Below are 21,988 nucleotides of genomic sequence, written 5' to 3'. Positions count from 1 at the left end.
GTGGCGTGATGCTCGCCAGCGCCTCCATTGGCTGGAAGGCGCTACGTCACGGGACACACCGTGTGTGAACGTCACCTGGACGCGTCCCCCTCGAGCTAAACGTCACGCTTTGGCGGAGGTGGTGCGGCGAAAAATAAAGAAAAAAAAACTACGAGGAAAAAAATAGTCCCGTCGGCCATCATCAAGCCAGCGCCGCGCTGGAGAGGTTGTGTGTGTGTGTGAGAGAGAAAAAAAGAGGTGAGGGGGTGGAATCCGCCGCTTGTAGCGGCGGCAGCAGCGCCTCTCCCAACATCGTACGATTCCGCGAGCATACCCCCCCTGAAAGCCCTCATACGCGTTTAGACCGAGTCGCATCGCGGGCGGCGTGAGCTCCTCTGCTCCGACGCGCGTTTTTTTTTTATACACACACACCAGTCCGTTCCTGCCTTTACCTGTTCCTCAAACCCGTGTGCGACAGCGCGACACCTTGGACTGTGTTATTTCTTTCGGTGTGCCTGGTTCCTTCGGGGGGTTTTGTGTGTTTTTTGGAAGAAGCCAAGTGCGCGCCTACACCGACACTCCTTTGGATGGCCGGCGAACGTGGTGTGGCGTCTCCGAGAAGCATGGGTGCCTTGCGGTGGAGCACCTTCTCCGCGCCCCTGCGGTCAACGTCGTCTCTGGCGGTCGTCTTCGCCATCGTTCTCATCACCGTCGCGTGTTGCGGCGTACGGACAGTGGATGCGTCCAGTGAGTATATATCGGCAATGCATCATTGCGCGCTCGGCGCCGGCGTGAATGCGAAAGTGAAGTGGCGTGAGCGACGACGAGGAAAAAAAAAAAAAAAAAAAAAATCGGCGGCTGCGCCGCGCGCGCTGTCGGCCCTTTTGCAGGCGTGGCACTATCGGCGCGCTCCATACATTCTAAACACCGGCGTGGCCCGGCGCCGGCGAAACTGCGCCGTTCGTCGTGGTTTGGTCTCTCTCTGAAACCATTCGTTCTCGAACTTTCTAGAGACCGCGCCGTTCGTCTCGCGTTATAAGTGCCGGCTTAACTGCGTGAAACAGCCACGTTTGTTACACGACTTTTTTTTTTTTTAGGCCACGTCGCCGGTCGGTCGCACGATTCGCCGGCTGCCGCCGGCACGAACTGCGGAAGCGAAGAAAAGCCGCCGGCTCGCCAACCCCCCTCTCCGCAAGTCGAAGCGCCCTTAGGCCTTGCCTGCTCCCTGGAATGTGCTCGTTTCTTTTTGAAATTAGGCGCGCGCCCGGCTTCGACGTTCTCTAAATAAAAAGGGGCGTAATCTGAATTTAGTGGAAGTACGCTCATTATGAAAGTGTTGCGCGGACAGTGTGAGTTCCAGTGCCGAGAACAATCGGTATGTGTTTTCTTTATTTCTACGTACGAATTAACTGTGACCGGCTTTCGGAATGTAGACGTTCGTCCAAACTTCTGGAGAGTCGAGTTTCAGCACAGGACTGCAGCGTCAAACACGCCGCTTGCCGAAATTCGCGCAACAGTTTTAATTCATCCTCCGGGGGGACGGGGGCGAGTGTTAGCCACGCGGGGTCATTGAAACGCGGCGGCCGCCTTTCCTTCAGCGCCGGCTTTGCTCGTCGTAGAAGCGGCGTAGTCCCGCAGCTCTTTTCTGGCGCATCTCTTCCCCGATGGCGAGCTTTCTCTCTTTCTCATCTTCGTCTTCACTCTTGTCTCGGCGCTTCTTTTTCTTATATTTTGTATCTCTTCTCGTTCGGGTAATCTTGGCCGCCGGCCGCTCCTGTGCGTCCGGCACGTATAGTCGATGCAGACGCGCGTCTTCTGCTTTTTGCTTTCTATTGCCGTCTGCTGGAGAAGCGTAGACTCCCTCCCGCTACGTCTTCTCGGTACACGTGCATATGCGCCGATACGCTTGTTGAAAAGCTGAATTCCTTCCTTTATTCAACCTACCTCGTTTTGCAGAATCAATGATCAGTCGCCGATCGCTATTCCACATGGTGTGGCGTGCAGACGCATCACAGACGAACTGGTTGAGCCGTGTGCAGACGACGCGTGTAGCAGACGTATTCGTCTGCTCGCGCGATCGACTTCGGCACGCGAGTGCGTGCGGTACGCCTGTTGCAGCCAGATGCAGTGTCCTTGCTGGTGAACCACCCAACATGCCTGCTGAGAAATTTTGATGACGTGCACTTCATTGCGAAATGACTCATTCTCATCGTTATTCTAAGAGGGTGTGCCGTGAAGTCACTCAGCAGACGAAATCATCCCACGTCCAGAAGACACGTATATGCGTCTGCTGCCGGTAAAACATTTTCGATGCTCGTGGATGATCCAGAACGCCGGTATTTTCGAAAGCGAAGGATCTCGTCTCCGAAGTGATCTAATAATTTGAACGACGCGCAATTAATTGACTGGCGCGGGGACCTTAATGCGCATGTTGTACCGCGTGGTCGTGCCGCGCACGAAAATTTATCAGCCACGTGCAGACGACCCTATAAGCCCACGTGTCGTCTGTTACGGCGAACGATACGTCAGTTCGCTAGGACGGCGCGCTGCGTCTTTCTTGCGTTTATTTCCGCTCGCACGCACGTAGTGCCTAAAGGATTAACCATTGTGCCGTCTCGTCCGTGAAGATCGATTTATTCTGCGCGCACGTGAAAGCCGAGCGATTGTGTTGTCGCGTGTAACGACGTCGGCGTTCCATAAATACGCCTGCCAAAAGGAGGGCACACGGCGCTCATCAGCAAGTGGCTGTCTTGTCTTTCGCAAGAGCTCGTTATCGGTATGACGAAATTAGCGCCCCTTTTTGGAGTCCCGATAATTCCCCCTCGCCAGTTAGCGGCGACGTGACCGCGAGAGAACGTCTGCCGTGTCGCAATCGTGGACAAATATAACGACTTCGCGCCGCGATTGCCGTTCGTTATCGCCGTCTTCCGAGTTGGCAATACGAGGAAGTTCTCGGGTGACGTCTGTGTTTGACCGGAGTACGCAGGTGGAGAGTTCGGCGTGACGGCATCAATCTTCGAGCCGTCGATAACTTCAGCGCAATCATTTCCTTAAAACGCAAGCTTTTTCAGAAGAAAAAGAGAGAGAAACAGAAGGGGGGGGGGGGGGGGGGGAGTTTAGGAAAGGCAGGAAGGTTAACCAGACACGCGTCCGGTTTGCTACCCTGCACAATTGGGGAGAGGGGATATAGGGATGAAAAGAGAGCGCAGTTTCGCGCACATTTGAAGGTGAGTGCCGAATCTGTAGACGGTCGCCATCACGTGTCGAGTTGAGGTACTGCAATAACGCTTTCGTGGCCTTGTGTCCAGCCACTTCAATGCGGTCCGGAGAGGTTCACGCTCGACGTCTTACCGCGGGGGACAGAGGTACATAAATGCGTTTAATAGTTTGCGTTGTTCCACAAGAGTCGCACATGGGCGTATCCCCCCGTTTCGATGCGAAACGAGTTGAACCTTGTAAAGGCTGAAGAAACGGAGTTGGGCAGACCGTGTAATTCGTGAAGCCGGTATAGCCTCCGAGATCGCAGCAGAAAGTGCGCGGTTATGATCTCGGAAGCCAGTTAGAGTATCTGGGTGCCAAGTGGTACCGAGTGAAGCGAGCATGCAAGACGGCTAAGGTGGCGCGATGGAATTAGGAACTTTGCAGGCACGTGTAGATTGAAGTCAGCTGACGCAAGACGGATAACTGGAGATCGCTGGGAGAGGGCCTTCGTCCTGCTGCAGTGGACATAAATTAGTATGATGATGATTATTTGCCGTATGCGTGTTGGACCGAGGGCAGAAGAAGAAATAAACTTCATTTAAAGAGCCGGCACTTTGCTTTTAGTGGCGTCAAGTGTCGGCTCGAAGTCCTTGGACTCGGGCGGCATGTTCGGCTTACCGGACGGTCCAGAGCTGGTCTTCCAGCTCCGAACTTTTCAGGACCGCCCCCACCCCAGCGGCGGCGACGGAGGAGGTCCCCGGCGGCCCCAGCAGCCGGTGCAACGGCGGGAATGAGCGAGGGCAGAGCTTAATTATGGCTTTGAATGAAGACAGTGCACCGAAGACAAAGCGGCTATTTTTTCCACGACAGACCTCCTGACAATCAATTGCCCCCCCCCCCCCCCACAAAAAAAAAATCTGTATTATAAAAATCGTTAATTAACTTTCTTGGAACAATTACAACGGACCACATGTTGCAAGTGCAGGGCTGTTGGGCTTCCATTCCGATGTATAATTAAAAAGCTGGTTGGTTATCATCGCTCGGTATCTCGTCTCTGCCACTGCTGTGCTAATTTGCTCGGGAAATATTTTTGTACTTATGCCTAGAAGGCGCTATTAATTTGCAAACCGTTCATTGTTTTTCTTTTGGAGCCTACATTGTAGCCAGCTTCTATATAAAAAGATATGTTCAAGAATTGCCCTATGATATTCGTGAACTTGAGTTCTTACTGTAGCACCTCATACTTTCGTATGAGATTTTTCAGTATGGGCGTGATTGCGTAGGTCCTTCTTTTTTTAAAATAAGTTCTAGTGTATTTAAACGGGTGTATTTTCTTTATTTGTTATCATTTTGAAGCTTCCGTTTGAAAAATTTGTGACGTGCGCGATTGAAGACGGAAACAGTAAAAATATATTTTTTGTGTAAGGGACACTTAAGATAAAAAATATATATCCGAGTTGTATTTTTTTTTTTTTTTTTATCGGTAAAGATGGCCTGCATTGTATTCTAAAGGAGCGAAAGACTGAGCTTAGGAAGTGTGAAGAACCTTTACTAGGCGCTGGGAGTTTCGGAGCAAAATTGAAAAATATAACCTTCCACTTCCATTTTCTCTTCTAACAACGAAACTATTGCCGCAAAATTAACTATATTTCAAAATTATTATTTTTGTCAGTCTATAAACTGATTAAGTGTTTGTATTTGGTGAATTCCTTTCACAGAAATACCGGTTCCACGGATTTGTGCGCTCTCGCAAACGTTTCGCCGATGCCTTCCAAATCTTTCGGCGCGAAGAGCGAGCGAATATGGTATCGCTAGATCTGTTCGAGTTAGGTAGCGTCGCTGTCATAAACCTACCCGGTGCCGAAGGTTGCTCTCGTTTCGTGACCCTGTTGGGCCCGTTACTTAGCTATAGCACTTGATAATTCAGTCTGGTGCCGTGCCGTCTGCCAGTTCTGCAGGCTGAGATCGCGAGATGCAGTTATCTCTCGCTCACTCTTTCTTTAAATCGTGCGTTCAACTCTCTGATGAGGCAGGTTTATGGTAATGCTTCTGCACTCTTGTCGGAGGACGCAACAGGTGGCGTCCAAAGCGCGACGTCTGTGACGTCTTTCCGGCTCCCGTATAATCGCTTCCGCCGCGTGCACCCAGCGAAAGCATAGCCTCTAAGATCTGCATCTGTAGTCCTGCTGTGCGTCATATTGTGTGCGCGCAGTGCTTCCTCTTTCTGTTCCTCCTTTCCCTTACTCCCAGGTGTAGGGTAGCAAACCAGACGCTCGTCTGGTTGACCACCCCCCGCCTTACTTCTCCTTGCTTTCTCTCTCATAGCGGAACCAAATGAACGAATTCGTGTTTGGCCCTTTAATGCCCGACGTATCATATACAATCGAACCCGGATATATCGAATTCGGAGGGGATCACCAAGAAGTTCGATATATGCGATAAAAATTTTACACAAAAATTTCACGGGGATTTTATTGCTCTCCGTTATACACAATAACTCGTTCTGTGTGGGTTCGATAAATCCGGGTTCGACTGTGTACTACTGTTTTGATACCTCAAAATTAGGATTTAAGCGCGGGAAACTTAACGCATAGCCTATAGTAGCGTTTTTGAAACGCTGGACAGTTTTCGAAAAGCAGGGGGCGGGAGATCGAGAGAGAGCTAGTGCGCTGGTGCGACTATTTCCCGTAGAAGACCACGTGACCATGTAGGACCAGCCGAGCACCCGGCTTGTGTGTAGCGTGCCCGGCTATATTAACCCGCACTGACCATTTGGCAAATGCGCAGTGCATGGGTCTCGATGCGAAACGTCCACGCGAATTAAGGGGGCCGATTAGGGATGACTTGCAATTGTTCTTGGATATCGGCGCTTCGTCTACCCAGAAGGTGCTGGTTCCGACGCCTAAGAAGTTGCGTGCAGCGGAAGATAAGCCTTATCGCGTCGCGCGCGCGCGTGTGTGTGTATACCGCTAATGATGTCTCCGATTTCGCTGAACGCAAAGTTAACTGACCCGACCCGGAAAGCTGTGTCGCTCGTGCGATAACGTCGCGTTGTATATATAAATAAGCCCGGCGAGTATATAGGTTGGCCAATTTGCAGACGCCGAGTCGAGCCTCACGGAGATTAAACGCATTTTTTTTTTTTTTCTAGTCTGTTTACTTTGCCGAGAGCGATATTCGTGCTAAAGATAATCCCCCGTTTTCTTTCTGCAAGGCACATTAGTGACGAATATCAAGTTGTGTTATTAAGGTGAAAGCTTTAAATGTGGCTCGTGAGCTGTAAGAAGCCGGCGTTGGCGTGACCGCGCCGTGGCCCGAGAAGGGCACAAAGCCACGACCATTGGTGGGAGTCGAACCAACGACCTTGCGTTGTGCGCACCTTGTGACGAACACCGTTGGTCACGTCGCCGCGCTTCTGCTGACGTGGTCGCAATGCTTTCGCACTCATCCACGTAGGGATAACTAAGTCCCCGCCGAATTATTATTATTATTAAGTTGTACTATGCCGTATTAGTTAGTCGTATTAAGCTGCATGAGTCAATTGCACTTTTTGCTACAGCAAAGTGGCCACTCGTATTTGCGAAGGAGTCTTTTGAGCAACGGGAAAAATGGGGGAACGAAAACTGTGACGACGCCGCACTAAGCAACCTGATGACGTCACGAAAAGTTTCAATTCCAGCCAATGAAGTGGGAATCCAGCATGCCGTGGCATCGCGTATTTTATGACGGCTTCTATATTCGGGCGCAGCGAACCGTTTATCGGCAAATCACTGTATACAATGCGTTCTGAAGGAACTGCAGATAATCAACCAAGCAGGTTTCGAAAACTCCCTCCTCTGCACCAAAATGGCCTAAATATGAGAAAGTATACACCCCGAGATCCGTGACTTCAATCTGACGTGTACCAGCACTGATGTTTCGGAGCGAAGTTCAGAAAGGATGACAAGAGTGACCATAATTTGCGTCGTCGAACGAATGAAGAGATCGAGTCTTATTTGAATGCTTTAGCAGTCTAAACAGCCGCGGACTGGAATGGAAAGGTCGACCTTTTGGCGTTACATAGCAAACGGGCATTGCTTAGCAGTGTACTATGTACTATATAACACCCTGGTTTGGCTTTCTCGCCGACCAGATCTCCTGTCCGTTCAATCGCATCCACCGACTCATGCTGACATCCGGCCAGTATGGAGAGAAATATGAAGAAAGAAATGATGATAGTAATAAACGCTTTCGGTATAACTTCAACGATCGCGCGCCGGTCGATGTCGACGATTGGTGGCCGCATATCGTGGCGCGCGGTATACGTGGAGGTCGCCGGGAGATCAAGCGCCGGTATCGATTGGTTTAACACCACGGACGTTCGATCGCTCCTCCGGTTTGTTATCGGCGATGGTATTTTCTTATCTCTACTTCCTTGTCGCGCACAGGTTGCGCAAGGCCGCAGCGCGGTCCCGTACCGGAGCTATCCGTAGCCAGGGGGGTATCTATTCTGGACACTTTCAAACTCTTTAGTGTCGCGGCGCTTTGAGCCAATCAGAGAGGATGCGTACGACGTAGCAGCCGCCCTCTGGGCCAGTCAGAACTGACAAGAGCGCAAATTTGACAAATGTCCAGAATATACTGCCCTACAGAAGCGTCGGTTGTTTTGTTTTCGACACCTTTCGCCTCGTACACGGATAACAATGCCATATCCGGTCCCTTAGCCTTTTCAAAGCTGTCCTTAACTATTTCTCTACGACAGGCCAGGTGTTGTGCTAATTTCATTCGCGGCATTAGTTTGCAGAGGCTGCAGGGCCCACATTTTGTAATGTTGCGTGTCATTTTTTCATTCCCTGGCGCACGCAACGCCAGGACGCAGTAATTGCTCGTGAATATGAAAGAAGGCTAAACGAACAACTAGTCGAACGCGAATTAAAAAAGATCAAGAAGTGTCTGCAGATATGACGTTTCATTAGTGAGAACGCACGTTCTCGTTGAGGAAGTAATTCAAAACAATGATGGCTCTCATTTCTAGGCCTCTAAGGTGCCATGACGACATGGCCATGTTCCCAATCGAAAACGAGCGGTCGCCCAACGTCGTCAGTTTTATAGCGATGAGGCCGAATTATTCGATAACTGGAAGTCCTTGAAGCAGTGACCAGTGTGTTATCTAGGACCAAGTCTTCGGAAAACCCGAGTTTCGTCCCTGAGAGCTATTACATCCGCCCTACTGATGCCGAGCGGATTTGCAATGACGTCAGCACTAAAGCTCTCTCTCTATCCCACGCCTCCCTTGCTTCCTTATTGTTAGGTGTTCTTGTTTTATAACGGCAAATGAGGTAGAAATAAATTGGCTACCTAAGGGTGGCGGCTATCCTAAGACAGTTAAGAAGCCAACGCTATACCTTCTATATTTCAAAAGCAAGAAAAAAATATATAAAAGAACATATACCGCATGCCATATAGCATAGCATGGCATATAGCATGCATATGCCTGTACGGAACCTCACGGCGACGGCGACGGCAAAATTTCGCTCGGAGTGTCCATATAATAGCTATCGCCATAAAAAAAAAGAAAAAAAAACAAGCTTTATAATGAGAACGAACGCGGGGAAATTTGCGAACGCGACGAGGAAAAGGAAATAATGAGCTGATTAAGAGGACAGATAGCAACTTTCGTCTCATCAGCGTGCATGTGAAGACCCAACAAAGGTTCCGAGTAGGCGCGTGCCGTACGTCTTTCCACCGGTCCGGAGCCTCGATCATTCGTTCCGTCGGCGTCACGCGTGTTGCGGCGGTGATTAGCGCCTGCGAGTAGCGACTCCTTCACGCTCGGCCGCTGCCTGTACCGGTATATACGCCGCGCAAGCAACGAATGTGTTTGTAGTGCGTATACGACTCTGGTGCGTACGTGTAGTTCATTTTTCGATGTCGTAGTGCTGCTTGCCAAGATCTCTCGGCGCGGCGGCATTTGTCGCGCGTTGTTTCAGTTTCCGCCGCCGGGCACGACGTGCGTTTAAAGCTCGGAGGTGGCGTGACCTCTCTCTCTTCCACTTTCGGCCGCTTCCAACACGAGCTCGATTTGACTCAGATTTGAGTCGACCTCTGCGCTCGTTACGCGGTTTAACCCTGTCGCGAAGTTTGATGGCGCTTCGCAACTTAATTTGTTTTGGCGCCTGGTCCTGCGAAGATAAGTCGTAAGCGGAGAGAACGCGTGAGGAGGCCTAACGGTGGCGCGACTTGGGCCGTGAAGGGCCGAGTGTCACGTGGTATATTGAGAGCGACTTGGCTCTCTCGTAACCCGACGATATCTCTCACGAAACGTTTTTTCAACTTCTTTGAAGCTGTGTTTCGGTGTGCAAGTTCCCGGCCTGAATTGGCACGCGCACTTGGGCGTGATAGTAATCCGATAATTGATAGGATCACCAAACTAGGTTGCCGATGCTGAAAAGCGTAGAAAAAAGACTGGCATCGCGTTTCTGCATGCGTCGCGTGTCACTTTTGTAAAGTTATCTCTGACAGAACATCAGTGTACTTACTGCTCCGTGACATTGGTCTAAGAAAATTCTCTTTCGTGCCCGTTTGGAGACTTGCTGTCAAATTGTATTTTTTTTTTTCTTGGCATAAACGCCGTCAAGGTGCACGTAACGTCAAGAAGGAATATCGTACTGTTTTTGCTTGAGCGCAGATTCACATCTCGCTTAGTGGGTTCGTGCTTTGCTTTTAATCAGATGTTTCGTTCTGGCGATGGAACAAATAAACCGCGATTTGGCAGCTAATGCGTTCCATAGCGAACATGCAAAGGACGAATAGCCTTTTCTTTTTCTTTTTTTCTTTTTGTAGCAAAAATGCACAGCCAGCAGCGACGATGTGATCGACCGACTCATATTAGCATGACTACCGAAAAAAAGTATACACACCGAAGCAGACGAACTATTGCTTCCGTGGATCTGCGCGGAGATTTCCCGATCGAAACGTGTCGTCTGCAACGCCTTGACTCGTCGGTCAAGATTTTTAAACTTATCTCTGCTGTACGGTAGCTATCGAATCGCGCGTTTCGCCCCCTGGACGCTTCCTGCTGAAAACTATACAGTGACTGCGTTCATAGAGTTTGTGTACCGGCACCTTCGTAACGTCGTCTGTCGCTTTGAACGCCTTGTCGTCTGGTAAGCCGACGCGTGTGCATCAGACGTGGCGACCCGCCCGACAGTCTCTCTGAATAAGCCACGAGAATTACAACGTTCTGAAGCGGTTCCAGAACGCTGCCCCAACCAAAACCAGCCCGAACCAAACCGGTAAACGATGATCGGAAATTGGACAAGCGGAGCAAACGAGCAACCGCTTTGGCGAGTACGCGCTGGATCGTTCCCGCGAAATGTGTCGTCTGCAATCTGACCCTCTCTCCACTGCCTCGTCGTCTGCTGTGTTTTTTTATTATTTTTTTTTTCCTACTACAGATGTCCAATCGAACGCCGGCGTGCACCCGAAAAATGCTCGCGCTAAGCGCAAACGTGAACAACATTACCTAGCTTGCGTCTTCATTTTTTTTTTTTCTTTTTTTCTCCTAGCCAGGCAGCTAGGTGACCTTGATCTTGATTTGAGCGAACGGTGTAAGAAGCCTGCGCATCGTTCCTCTTGCTGGCTTCCCGAATTGCGCGCTCCAGCGCCCAAGAAGCAGGCAGTGCTCACGGGTGGCGCGACAGCGCCACTTCTTTTTCTTTAGGTTATATATATACTCTCGTGTGTATACACTATATGCGCTTATGTTTAAAACATGTAGACTCCGTTATGGCTTTCGCGCGCGCGCGCGCGAACAGACGGCGCGAAGCTTGTATACGAGTCCGTCTGTTTTCGATTTGTGCGGACTGTGTCGTCTGCTTCGATCGCGCCCTAGGCAGACGCGCCCGGTTCGCGATGGCCGCCTCGTCTGCTGATTGATTCTACTGCGTCCCGCTCAATTTTCCGTCTGCTCCGCGGGGTGCGGCTCAATTGGTCGTCTGCTGGCTGGCTGTCCGCTCTCTTTCGATTGGACCCCGTGAGCGCGCGTGACTTGACAGAAAAAAGTGCGGCTTGGCTCGCTCCGCTTTAGAAACGCGGCGGTGGTCCACGTGCCATTAAATCTTTAGCTTTCGGTGTTACTGTTGCGGACGAAAACTTAAAACGCGAGAGTTTTAATTCGTTCCGCATTTGGGGGTGCGTGTACGGCAATAACAGCAGCGTACGCGCCAGATGATTTATTTTTTAATAAGCATTTTTGGGTGCTGTCAATGTTGAAGTCGTGCCCGTCATTTTGGAGAGTCATGCTGTAGTACGATGATCAGTTGCTTCTTCACCGGACCCGTTTACCACCAGATTACCTGCGGCAGCGTGGTGGATACCTCCCAAGAGTTGAAGTTAAACTGGACCGAATATTTATCCAGGCGTTTCCCCGCAGTTAAGGCCAGACTGGCCTTGTGTAGTACGTCTCTAACGGCTTATTCAGCCAGGCTGTAGCGTTTTTCTTTCTTCCCTATACGCTGTTTGTCTAAAATGCGCTCAGTCTTTCTGCACATCTTTCGTCTGTTCCAAACAGACGAAAACGCGCAGCTCGTAGCAGACGATAATGTCGTAGGGACCGCTTGGTTGCAGTGAATGAAATGACGCACGTATTCTCTAACAGACCAGTACCAGTATACGAACGGACAAATTCTCTAAGAACGCTTGTGTGTTTTTTAGATGGAGAGGGAAAGAAGACGCGAAGCACGGCTTACTCCAGCAGAGGCGACCACGTGTCCGTGCTTATTAGTTATAATAAACGGTGACCGTATATATAGCTGTAATCCGAACAGCGAAGCAGCGAGTATATACAACAGATACTTTCGTATAAAGGCGGAAGAAACTGCACCCCCACCCCGCCTCATGGTATCGACAGTGTTCGAACTGAATCCAGAAGACACACAGCACACACACACACCATCGGAGCGGCATAGCCTCTGGCGACGACGATGTTGGGACCGCCAGAGTGTGGCATGGAATGCGTGACCGACCACTCGCGAGCTTGCAGCGAAGAGTACTGCTTGCGAAGGAACGCGCAACTGGATCCCGTTTCGCATCGTTTGCCGATGCTGCTGTGCGTTGTAACATCGCTGAGCAAGAAGATGGGAGGGAGGGGGGAGTTAGCGTTTGTTTTAGTCCTTGTATTTTCTTTTTCTTTCTCCGGAGCGCGTCTGAGAGGTTGCGAAACTGCGCCTGCGCTTGCTCGCTCGCTTCTCGAGTGCGCTGCCCTCTCGGTGCGTGTCTGTCCGTGTGTATACTATATACGTAGGATATATACAACGACGCGCTTAGTTGCGTGCCTGTGCATAATATCGTCGCGGATGTTGTGCGCCATGTAAAAAAAAAAAAAAAAAAAGCGGGCAGGATGTGCGGGAGCGTGCCGACGTTGTTTGACGGCGCGCTAATTGAGTACAGCCGAGATGAGATAAGAGGAAAGTGTGTGTGTGTGGTCAATACACTGTAGCTTCACTCGCCTGCACGTGTGTGTTATACAAAGGTAATGTAAGTGTCATTATCTTACGTCATTATCTGAGCCAAATAATTGTACGACCTAAGAAACCACAGATGTCTATAGATTAAGATTCATCCTGCCGTAAGTTCGTTGTAGGTCAAACTTAAGTCAAATTATACAATGTATAGCGTTTGTGACGGCAGAAGTAAGCCATTTTCTCGACGTCTGAAAATAACAGTTTAACGTGCGAAGCAACATCCAATATGAAGCCAACAGACAGCGAAGCCAAGCCACTGTATGTTAGTATTATATCGCCGATCAGCTATGGTGGTGAAGCTATAGCAGTATTCGTATAGAAGCATGGCAGTAATAGTATAGTATCTAGTATAAACTTGTTGTTTCCACAATTAAGTATTCCATGCAAATATCTGTTCTCCTGAAAATTAAAATCGTCGATTTAAAAGGCTGCTCAATTTGCAGCTTCGAGAGTGAGGTTGAGTACAACGTGACCAATGATTGACCGTGATGTTCACCGGATAACCGGCGGAAACGGTTAGGAGGTCAGGCCGCCGGCGGTATTGTGTTCGCTTCGATCAGCGGCATATACGCTGCGCACCTGAAGGACAGAACTATAGATCAGTGGTGCTGTAGTTTGTTTTCACGCTTCGCTGACCCCACACATATCGCTCTAAGAGCTCATTCCGCTCTATAAGAGAAACTGCGACTCTAAGCTTTCGATTGTACGAGGCTGTGCGCTCTCTTTGGGACGTTTTGTCTCTTATCAATCTGTAGTACCGTTACGAGTGCCACGAGAGGGCCGTTCCTTTGACGCCCGCCGTATCGATCGCTTCGGGGGCGGCCTCTTCGTGCTGTCCTGATCACGTCCTCCACTCGCTTCGAGGTGGAGACTGCGATACGATTTTAGCCGCCGATAGCGACGTTCTGGTTCCACCTCCCCCTAGCTGCTGATTGGCCTTGGGACAAGCGAAAATGCGAGAACGGAGATATGGCTAGATATCTCGAGATATCGAGCCTTATCTCCGTTTCCGACATACCTGGATAACCTTGATTACCCCCTCCCACTTCGATCTGTATATCCACTGGGACCCCCGCAAAACTTACATTTTTTTTCCAGCTTCTGTACTGGCGCGCGGCGTAGCTGGGTCAAGCGCTTCAGGACACGTTTTCTTTCTCGGCTGTTCGGTGGCGTGATGGCGTGACGTCACCGCTTTTTGTGTCTGATGACGGTTCGTTTCATTTCTCTCCCCCCCCCCCCCCCCCTAATTTTTACGGGGCAGTATTTTGTTTTTCTTTAGCGTGTACACCCGTTGTGTTTGTATGTGCTCCGTTATGTTGATAGCGATGAAATGGGACTCGCATTGGAAGCTCGTGAAGGTTTCAGCGAGGAGTGGTCGATGTTATTGAAGTTTGGTGGTTGGAGGTTTATGGTGATTGAGGAACGCAGTCGATCGGGACCCCGGAAACGGCTGGACATCACTGTAATTGGGCTAGCCTTGAGACAACACTTAGTAGAGTCGACGGTTGCTGTAGATTAAGGTGCGAATCATGCGCGTGTAGGGCGAAAGTGTTAAGTCGTATTGACATATGCCGCCGATTAGTTCGACGTTGGCGTAGCAACGTTATCGATGTTCGCGCTAAGCTCAGACGAAGGTGTGTTGAAAGCTTAAAGGAAGTGCCGCACGATTGGTTGGACGTAAAGAGGATGTACTACGGAGTTATCTTTTACTTAGGCTCCTGTCAGCGAATTCGCGTTGCGCTAACAAGGAGTGCTACCGTGCCGTGCATCCCCTATACTTTCGATGGCGAAGCTGCCGCATGTTTCCCAGTGCAATTTAACGAGGAGCTGAGCAGGCCTTGTCTTATACGACGTTATTGATTACTTATTACTTACCTCCCTGTGTATGTTTCCTCTTTTTTTTCTTTAATTTTCTTTACATAAACTGTTGTCCTAAGATCATAAGTCCGCATGCAGTCCCTGAATGTATGACCTTGTATAGAAATTTAGACCTTAACGTCTAAATTGCTATACAATTCTACAATTATACAAGCGAATTGTATACAATTCTGTACAGTCTATGTGTAAATTTTCTGTGAGAGGTATGCAGCCTTTGTCGATGAGTGCCCGTGCACTTTATCTAGACTGATGAACCAAGCTTCTGTAGAGTATAGTGAATGCAGCGAATGCCGTAGCATTAAACAGGCAGGAGGAAAAAAAAAAAAAGTTGTCTGCGATAGACAAACTGCATTTGCTGGAGTTTCGAGCGCTTTGCTGTTGCACGGGGGCGAGCTGAAATGTAACCAATTTTACTAACCATTCTTTCTTTTTTGTCCTCGTTGCAGACCAGTGCTCCACGAGTCAGTTCAAGTGTGCCAAGCACGAGAAATGCATACCCAAGACCTGGCGATGCGACGACGAAGACGACTGCGGAGACGGCTCGGACGAAGAGAACTGCGGTCAGTGCTTGGCTTGGCTTAATTACTTACCATTACTTCTTTTTTTCAGTGGACATGTTGCGTCACCTTGAGTTGAAAGCATATGCCGGGGGAGAGCTCGTCAAAGTCGCGGAGGCTCCTTTTACGTGCAGGTTACGACCTGCGTCCGAATTCGGTTGTCACATTCCCTCCCCGTAAAAACGGCGACGAGTTAGCCGGGCCGCTGCCGGGTTCCGCCATCTTGGCGTTTTATAAGCCAATCAGAGGCGCCGTAGCCGCCGTGTGAGCCAATATAGCAGCTGACAAGATGGCGGATGTGACGGCATTGCGGAATTTTGCAGTAATAGCGCCGCTTACTTGTTATCGGTTGCTACGAGGTTCTGTCATATATGTAGCAATATTCATGCTGGCTGATTGATTGATTGATTGATTGAAAGTCCCTTATTAATTAAAAGAAACGTACAAGTCCCCTGTGAAGAGAGACAGAGGCTTTACCGGACTCCACTTAGTTCACTGAATCCCTCGATGACGTCTTGGTCAAAGTTCCAATTCAACTGACGAATGATCAGTTGCGTTGAAGCTGTAGCGAGCCAGAGGAGCTATTGAATAGCTCCTCTGAAACCGCCCCCAGCAGGCCGCTCTGGCTTCCATGTATTTGGCAAATAAAAGCAGCGCGTTAGAAGACGTAAGCATGCAACGCACCGCTGTACAGCGTTAAATAATTTACACCCTTAAAAGCGAATAATGGTGTAAATTGGTATACAGTCGAAGCCGGATATATCGAATCTGAAGGGGATCACAAAGAAGTTGGATGTGTAGGTAATTCGATATATAAAAGTTTTATACAGAAGTTTTCAAGGGGATCTTACAGCTGTTCCATATGCACACAAATTCGTTATACGTGAGTTCGATATATCCGGTTTGGACTGTATAACTCACGCACTTACAAACTATGGGTGTATGGGAGCGAGTTGTATAGGCCACCCTTTTATCTCTTTTAACAGTGATTATAGACTGTATTTCGTGCTATTTCATCCGCGGATTATCAGTCGGCGCTCTCTCTTCCCACGATCGGATTCAACGCGCGTGGTTATAGGGAGGCGCAAGCTTTCGGGTCGGCTGCAGGCCCGTATAATATAACTGGGGCTGGTTTGCGCGCACCCTTATATAGGCGAGCCTGCCGTCACTCAGCGCACGTACTCTGCCGAAGAAGCCGACGGGTCGCCGCTTGAGCGTAGTACGTCGAACCCGGCCGTGCATGCCCGACGACGACTCATTTCCGCGTTTAGGCTGCGCGCTCGTGTGCGTGTGTGTGGGTAGCTGCATGGAGAGGTGCGTTCGAGCCGCGTATAACCGATGTTTGTGCGAGCAGCGCAGTTGCCGTGAAGGTGCGACTGCGCCTTTCGGCCGCGAAATAAGTCTATCTCGTTCACTTTGCCTTGCGCGCGCGTGCAGCTTGACAGATGTGGGCCGCCGGCTGGCTGCTGTGATGTATGTGTATATATAGTGCCGACAAGTGTTAACTGGAACATCGGGGCATTTCGCCGCAGGCGTTGACTTTTTTTTTTCTCGAATCCGTTGACGCGTAATCAGACTTTCAGCTTGATTTATAGGTCTATCCGCGGTCACTTACGTGGCTTCAATTTTGCCGGAAGAATAGGATGCGGGATGCCGGCTGTGATAGTTTAGCTCTACGAAACGATGTGCGCGCTGAACGGGGCGTTAGAGGAGCGCACAAGAAAAAAAAAAAAAAAAAGTCGTGCAGTCAGCTGAAGTCAATTGGCATCTTTGAAGTATACTGTTGTTAAGGTCAACGTGCTTAGTGCGTATACGTACCCAGCACCTCCACAAAAATGTTACGTGCGGTAAGACGTAGACAAAGGAGACTATTTACGCTGTATTTACAAGAGCAGCGCAGCCAGCGACCAAGGTGGGAACCCAGCTCGTACCACGCCCAGATGCTCGTCTTCGTCTTCATTTGCGCCGTGTCTCTCGAGCGTCTGTTGTATCGCAGCAGTATATAAAAGCGGGAGCTCACCAGATGAAAAAAAAAAAAAAAAAAGCCCTGTCGTGTATATATCGAACAGAATTGTCAGCTTGTTGTCAACTGTTGTCCTATCGACACACTATAGTGCATAGATGGTATTCATTGAAGTATATAATTCGTAATGTTGACGCAACTGAAGGAAGACGGCGTCGCCTGTGTCTTGCGCGTTGGTTACTTGATTATAAGCCTGTTGTTTACTTTTTTTCGTTATTTGCGACTTCTCAGGCTCAAACTGTCGCGACGGACGGTTCGGAACTTGAGAGGGCAAACTTAAAACACCCTGCACAGCTATTGGCCACATGGCGCGTCCACGTCACCGCATGTCCTCGTAGCGCGCCTTACTCATTCGCTGCACTTAATTAACAACGTAACACGCTTGTGTGTGTCATCCGGAACGTATACGACCGCACGCAAGCGTCTAATAAGGCGTCACTTATTATTGTCCACTTAAACGCGAGCGGCAATGTGCCAGCCACGCGGCGCGCAAAGTGTTTACGCAGATCCTTCTATTCCTATCTTTTCCTTTATTTGTTATTATTTTTTTGCACCAGGTGAGCAAGCACTCGTGCAACTGTCTCTCCACACGCAGCTGCATGTAGCCAGCGGATCATCCTTCCTGCAGTCGAGCTGGCTCTGCGTTCGCGTCTATAGTAGGGAGCATATACATGCAAGCACAGTGCTTGCATGTATAGGCTCCCTATGTAGTGTACAGGCTGCAGTGTTGTGCGCAGCTGTCGGCACAAACAGTGCGCCGACCGGAGAGCTGTATAGACTCACTAAAAAAAAAAAAAAAAAAAAAAACTATTCGTACCATACTACTACATGCGTGCGACGTCCTAGTTTTCTTTCTTCTTGTTTCTTTTTCTTTTTTTTTCTTTGCCTGCTTACTGCTGCTACGTGTACAGCGTGCAGGCCGAGATTGCTGTGCGGGTGACTGCAACGACTATATATATATATATATATATATATATATATATATATATATAGGGAGGGAGAGAGAGACAGAGCAATGAATTACAGTCAAGGCAAAACCTAATATGAACGCTGTGAATTTCGTGGTGGCGTATCGTTGAACGCGTTACCCGCGTTTAATCCTATATATGTATAGACCTATCCTTTGAGCGGTTGTGTGATACGAAGCAGCGCGCCGTGTCGTTTGCTTCATTTTAGTGGGATTGCGTCGGGTTAAGTTTCTTCTTTTTTTTTTTTTTTTTTTTTTTCTCGCGCAGTTCCGTTTTACGACGGGGTGCTTAGCACGACAAGTATTGTCTGACTATACTCGACTTTCTTGCGTTTATTCTTCGCGTGTTTAAAAAAGAAAGAGACAAGAATAAAGGCGAAAAAAAAAAAAAAAGAAAGACCCGCAATGAGTTAATCTGCGCAAAGAGTAACACAATTCTAAGCCGGGGGAAGCGTTGCGGCGGCAGTTTTCGTATTCGGTTCACGGCATCCACATATACGTGCGGAGATTTCGATGCGAGAGAGAACTGTGCGATGTAGTCAGAAGGTCAGGCAGGGGTCACGCGCGCTCATCGCATCGCATCGCTCGCGGCTCTTTTGTGGCTGGCATCTCGCCTAGCTGCCGCTCCGTGCACCGTATCCGTCTCTGCTTAAAACGGTGCAGTGTTGTCAAGGCGCTTGCGTCAGCCAATCGGGGCAAAGACAGAGAGAGATGGCGTGCTATATAGCGCTGGGCTCCTGCGCTGCATACAAATTCGCGACCGCCATCGCCTGCCCTTCAAGAGATATATGCTCGTGTTAAAATTTTGATCGATCTTAAGTGGCTTCGTTGAGCCAAAGGGCTACATATATATGCGGGGTCATTATTTTTAAGTTTTACGGAATTTTTGTTTAAAACTGGGTGTTGCAGATAGCATAATAGTATTTGAGCTGGATTATTCGGAGAGCCGGTCATTACTAGCACGAAAAGAATATCACATATTCAAGTAATTCACAAAATTTCACCAATTATCTCCTTAATTAATTTATGGCTCATATTGCAATCTCCGAATTGTATAGCCCATGAGTTTACGAAGCCGATAGTATCCGCTATAGGAACGAATTTCCTGAATGACACCGTGGTCTTCATGCGTTTGCCCTTTGATGTACACACCAGCCAACTTTCCCAACCTTGTCGTAAAGTTTACGCGTTTCGGCTCGTTCTGCGATTTCCCGGATGTTGCGTCAAGCTTTACGAAAAGTTCTGTTTCGCTATTCTCGGAAGTCGCCTCACGGTTAAAAGGACACCAGAGGCTATAGTGCTCGCCTCGAGCAAGCTTATACAGATAAGTTCCTGTAGCTGGTAAAATTGGCAGCATCAAAATGGCTGCAAAAGTCACTGTGTTCTCAGAACAGTGTGTTTGCTTGTAAGGCTTTGCTGTTCCAAGTTTGTTGCAGCTGCTTATGCGCTGCTTCTAAATGTAAAGCGTCGTTAATAAAGTGCATGTACGTATGCCGCAAGAAACATGGGCTCAGGGAAAACTTTAAAAATAAACAAGAAAGTGCGTGCCAATTTCTCCGCCTCTGTTGGGTGCCGTGTCCGCGCGATTTTCGTGAATTTTGAAGTTCGCAGTTTGGCATGCAGGTATGACTGTACTCAAATGACTTAATTTACCTCTGCCTTCCAGGTACGTATAGTATAACTGTGAGTACTTTCTCAACTTCGTCTGTGGAGGGCTCATATGAAGCAGACGACGCTTCGAGACAAAGCCCCACGACACTTGAGTCATTTCGATGAATGTGCCTTCGGATCGATGAGATGGATGTATTCTATCGAACCTTGTCGCCTAGAGCAGCGGGAATTCTGCCAGTTCGACAAATTTACGACGAAGTACAAATTACTACAAATTTACGACATCTGGCAGTAGAGTAGCTCTCGTGAAAGGTACGTGCGATCCGGATGGTGCGCGTGCAGACGAAAATTGAAACGCGAATTGCGCCCACTTTATGACGCACTCTTTTTGAACAGTGCACAAACGATCACCGTAGAACATCTCGTAGCTTAACAAAGTGCTGCGTGTTTTTTTTTTTTTTTTTTTTTTAATGCGGCACGGTGTACTGACTCACGGGAACAGGATCGCGCGAGATCGCTTTAAATCGCACTTGGTAGAAGGAGCAGAAGTTTAGCAGAAGTGAGCGCCGTACGGGTTTGGCCTCGAAGGAGGGCGTAACGAACTGACGTCATTCGTTCTGGCTCTCGTCTGCTTTCTTGCGTTCGTCGCAGACGGAAGACGTTAGACGTGACCTGAAAAGCTAATTTCGCGACTCGAATCAAGTCAATCGCGTGGGTGAAATTCGATGCGAGAGTGTGTGAAACGCTGCTTAGTTCAGCCTCCCCTTATAAGCCTAGAACTATAATTCGAATGTATCATTCCGATCTGATGGGGAGCTTGTCGCATACTATATACGCTGTCAAAGCACATGCTTTTTCTCTCATGTGCAGTCGATAAAAATACAAGTTTGAGTCACGAAAGGGATAGTGCGTGATCTTTAAGTATATGCAAGTTAACTATATGCATAGACACGAAAGAAGGAACGAAAAAGTCACTTTGTGACGCAGCACAAGGGCAGTTTTACTTTCTGTGAACTTTGACCTTCGAGCGTGGCGGTTTTCGATCGCGTGCGCCAGCTGGCACGCCCTTTAATGTACAGGTGTCGACCGAAGCTGCCAGCGACTCGATTTGTAGCGCCTGTACGGCTTTAGGCACCGCCGTCGCTTGGATACATTCATACCCGAGCGAAGTGGAAGCGCTGCGGAATTATTTAAATTTATATACCAGCTTTTTTTTTTTTTTTAGTCGCATTACACCGTCGCCATACGTGCATCTTAGATCAGTGAAACGGCTTACAAGCCAGCAACGCTATTTGTACATTGTTCAGATATCGAGTTTCACGCGGCCCTGACTGCGCCTGCAGTGGCCGTATGCCGAGGGAGTCCAGTCGGTGTTTGTTGACCCTGACGCTTCCGCGGACGCTCTCCATAGCGATTCTAATTCCGGAATGGCACGTCAAATGGCATCGTCGCGACTGGGGTTCCCGTTTTGGAACTCCGGCTTCTCGCGCCTCCTTGCTCCTCCTCCTCTCGTCTGCTTCCCTTTCTGCGTGTGCCGCCGTTTTTATTTATTCTTGGAATGGCCGCCACTCCTTCCTATATCAACTCTCACTTCTATCCCTCTCTCCTTTCATGATGCTGTTTTTTTTTTTTTCTTGCCTTTCTGTCGTGTTCTTTATCCGCGCGCACGCACACGTGTCGTCTGGCACAGTGCCCGAGTGAACCAGTGCTGCGGCAGCTAGCAGACGACTTCGCTTGCTCCAACGGAGCAGACGAGCCTCCCGGGAGCAGAAGCAGACGACGCCGGAGCAGGAGCAGACGTCTTCTGACTTGCACGTCTGCACACTTGACCGTTGACTTCCGGCTGAGTCAAACGCTGGCTGCGCTACAAGTAGTTGCACTTTTCAAAGGCGTCAGTTCGTTGCTTTCAGCTCACAACTCCCCCCTTGAGTAAGCACGCGCCGACTCGTGTTTGTGTCTGCATACGGTGAGAACTTGAAGCAGCCTGGAGGTAGCTTGCTCACTCCGTCTGTTAGTCTACTCGCCTGGCTGTTTACACGTTCTCGCGTTTCCTTTTTCGTTTAATCAAGCGAGAAACTTCTCGAAGATATCCTTTAATATAAGCACGCGTCGTCCGTACGTTGCATGTCTGTGGAGTCTTGTTTCGTCGCTAGAAATCTCGCGGTCTCGTACGATTCGTGCGAGATTTTCTGCGCGCTTGGCCGTGTTTCGTCTGTTCGGCGGGCAGCGCGCAATAGCGGACGTTGCGATTCGTCACGCCTGTTCGGGG

The 21,988-nt window shown here is 49.2% G+C and overlaps 1 protein-coding gene across 1 annotated transcript in view; it reads left to right on the top strand.

Annotated features, from left to right (window-relative positions):
* Positions 1-324: 324 nt before the first annotated feature.
* Positions 325-21,988, top strand: part of LOC119433797 (very low-density lipoprotein receptor-like) — a 55,222-nt gene continuing 33,558 nt past the window's right edge. The window contains 2 exon segments of the mRNA XM_037701056.2: positions 325-726; positions 15,008-15,121. Coding sequence (XP_037556984.1) covers positions 567-726; positions 15,008-15,121 — 274 coding nt within the window. The 5' untranslated portion in view covers positions 325-566.

Source organism: Dermacentor silvarum, chromosome 11 (assembly GCF_013339745.2).
Source record: "Dermacentor silvarum isolate Dsil-2018 chromosome 11, BIME_Dsil_1.4, whole genome shotgun sequence".
Taxonomy (NCBI): domain Eukaryota; kingdom Metazoa; phylum Arthropoda; class Arachnida; order Ixodida; family Ixodidae; genus Dermacentor; species Dermacentor silvarum.
This window is presented reverse-complemented; position numbering and strand designations above follow the sequence as displayed.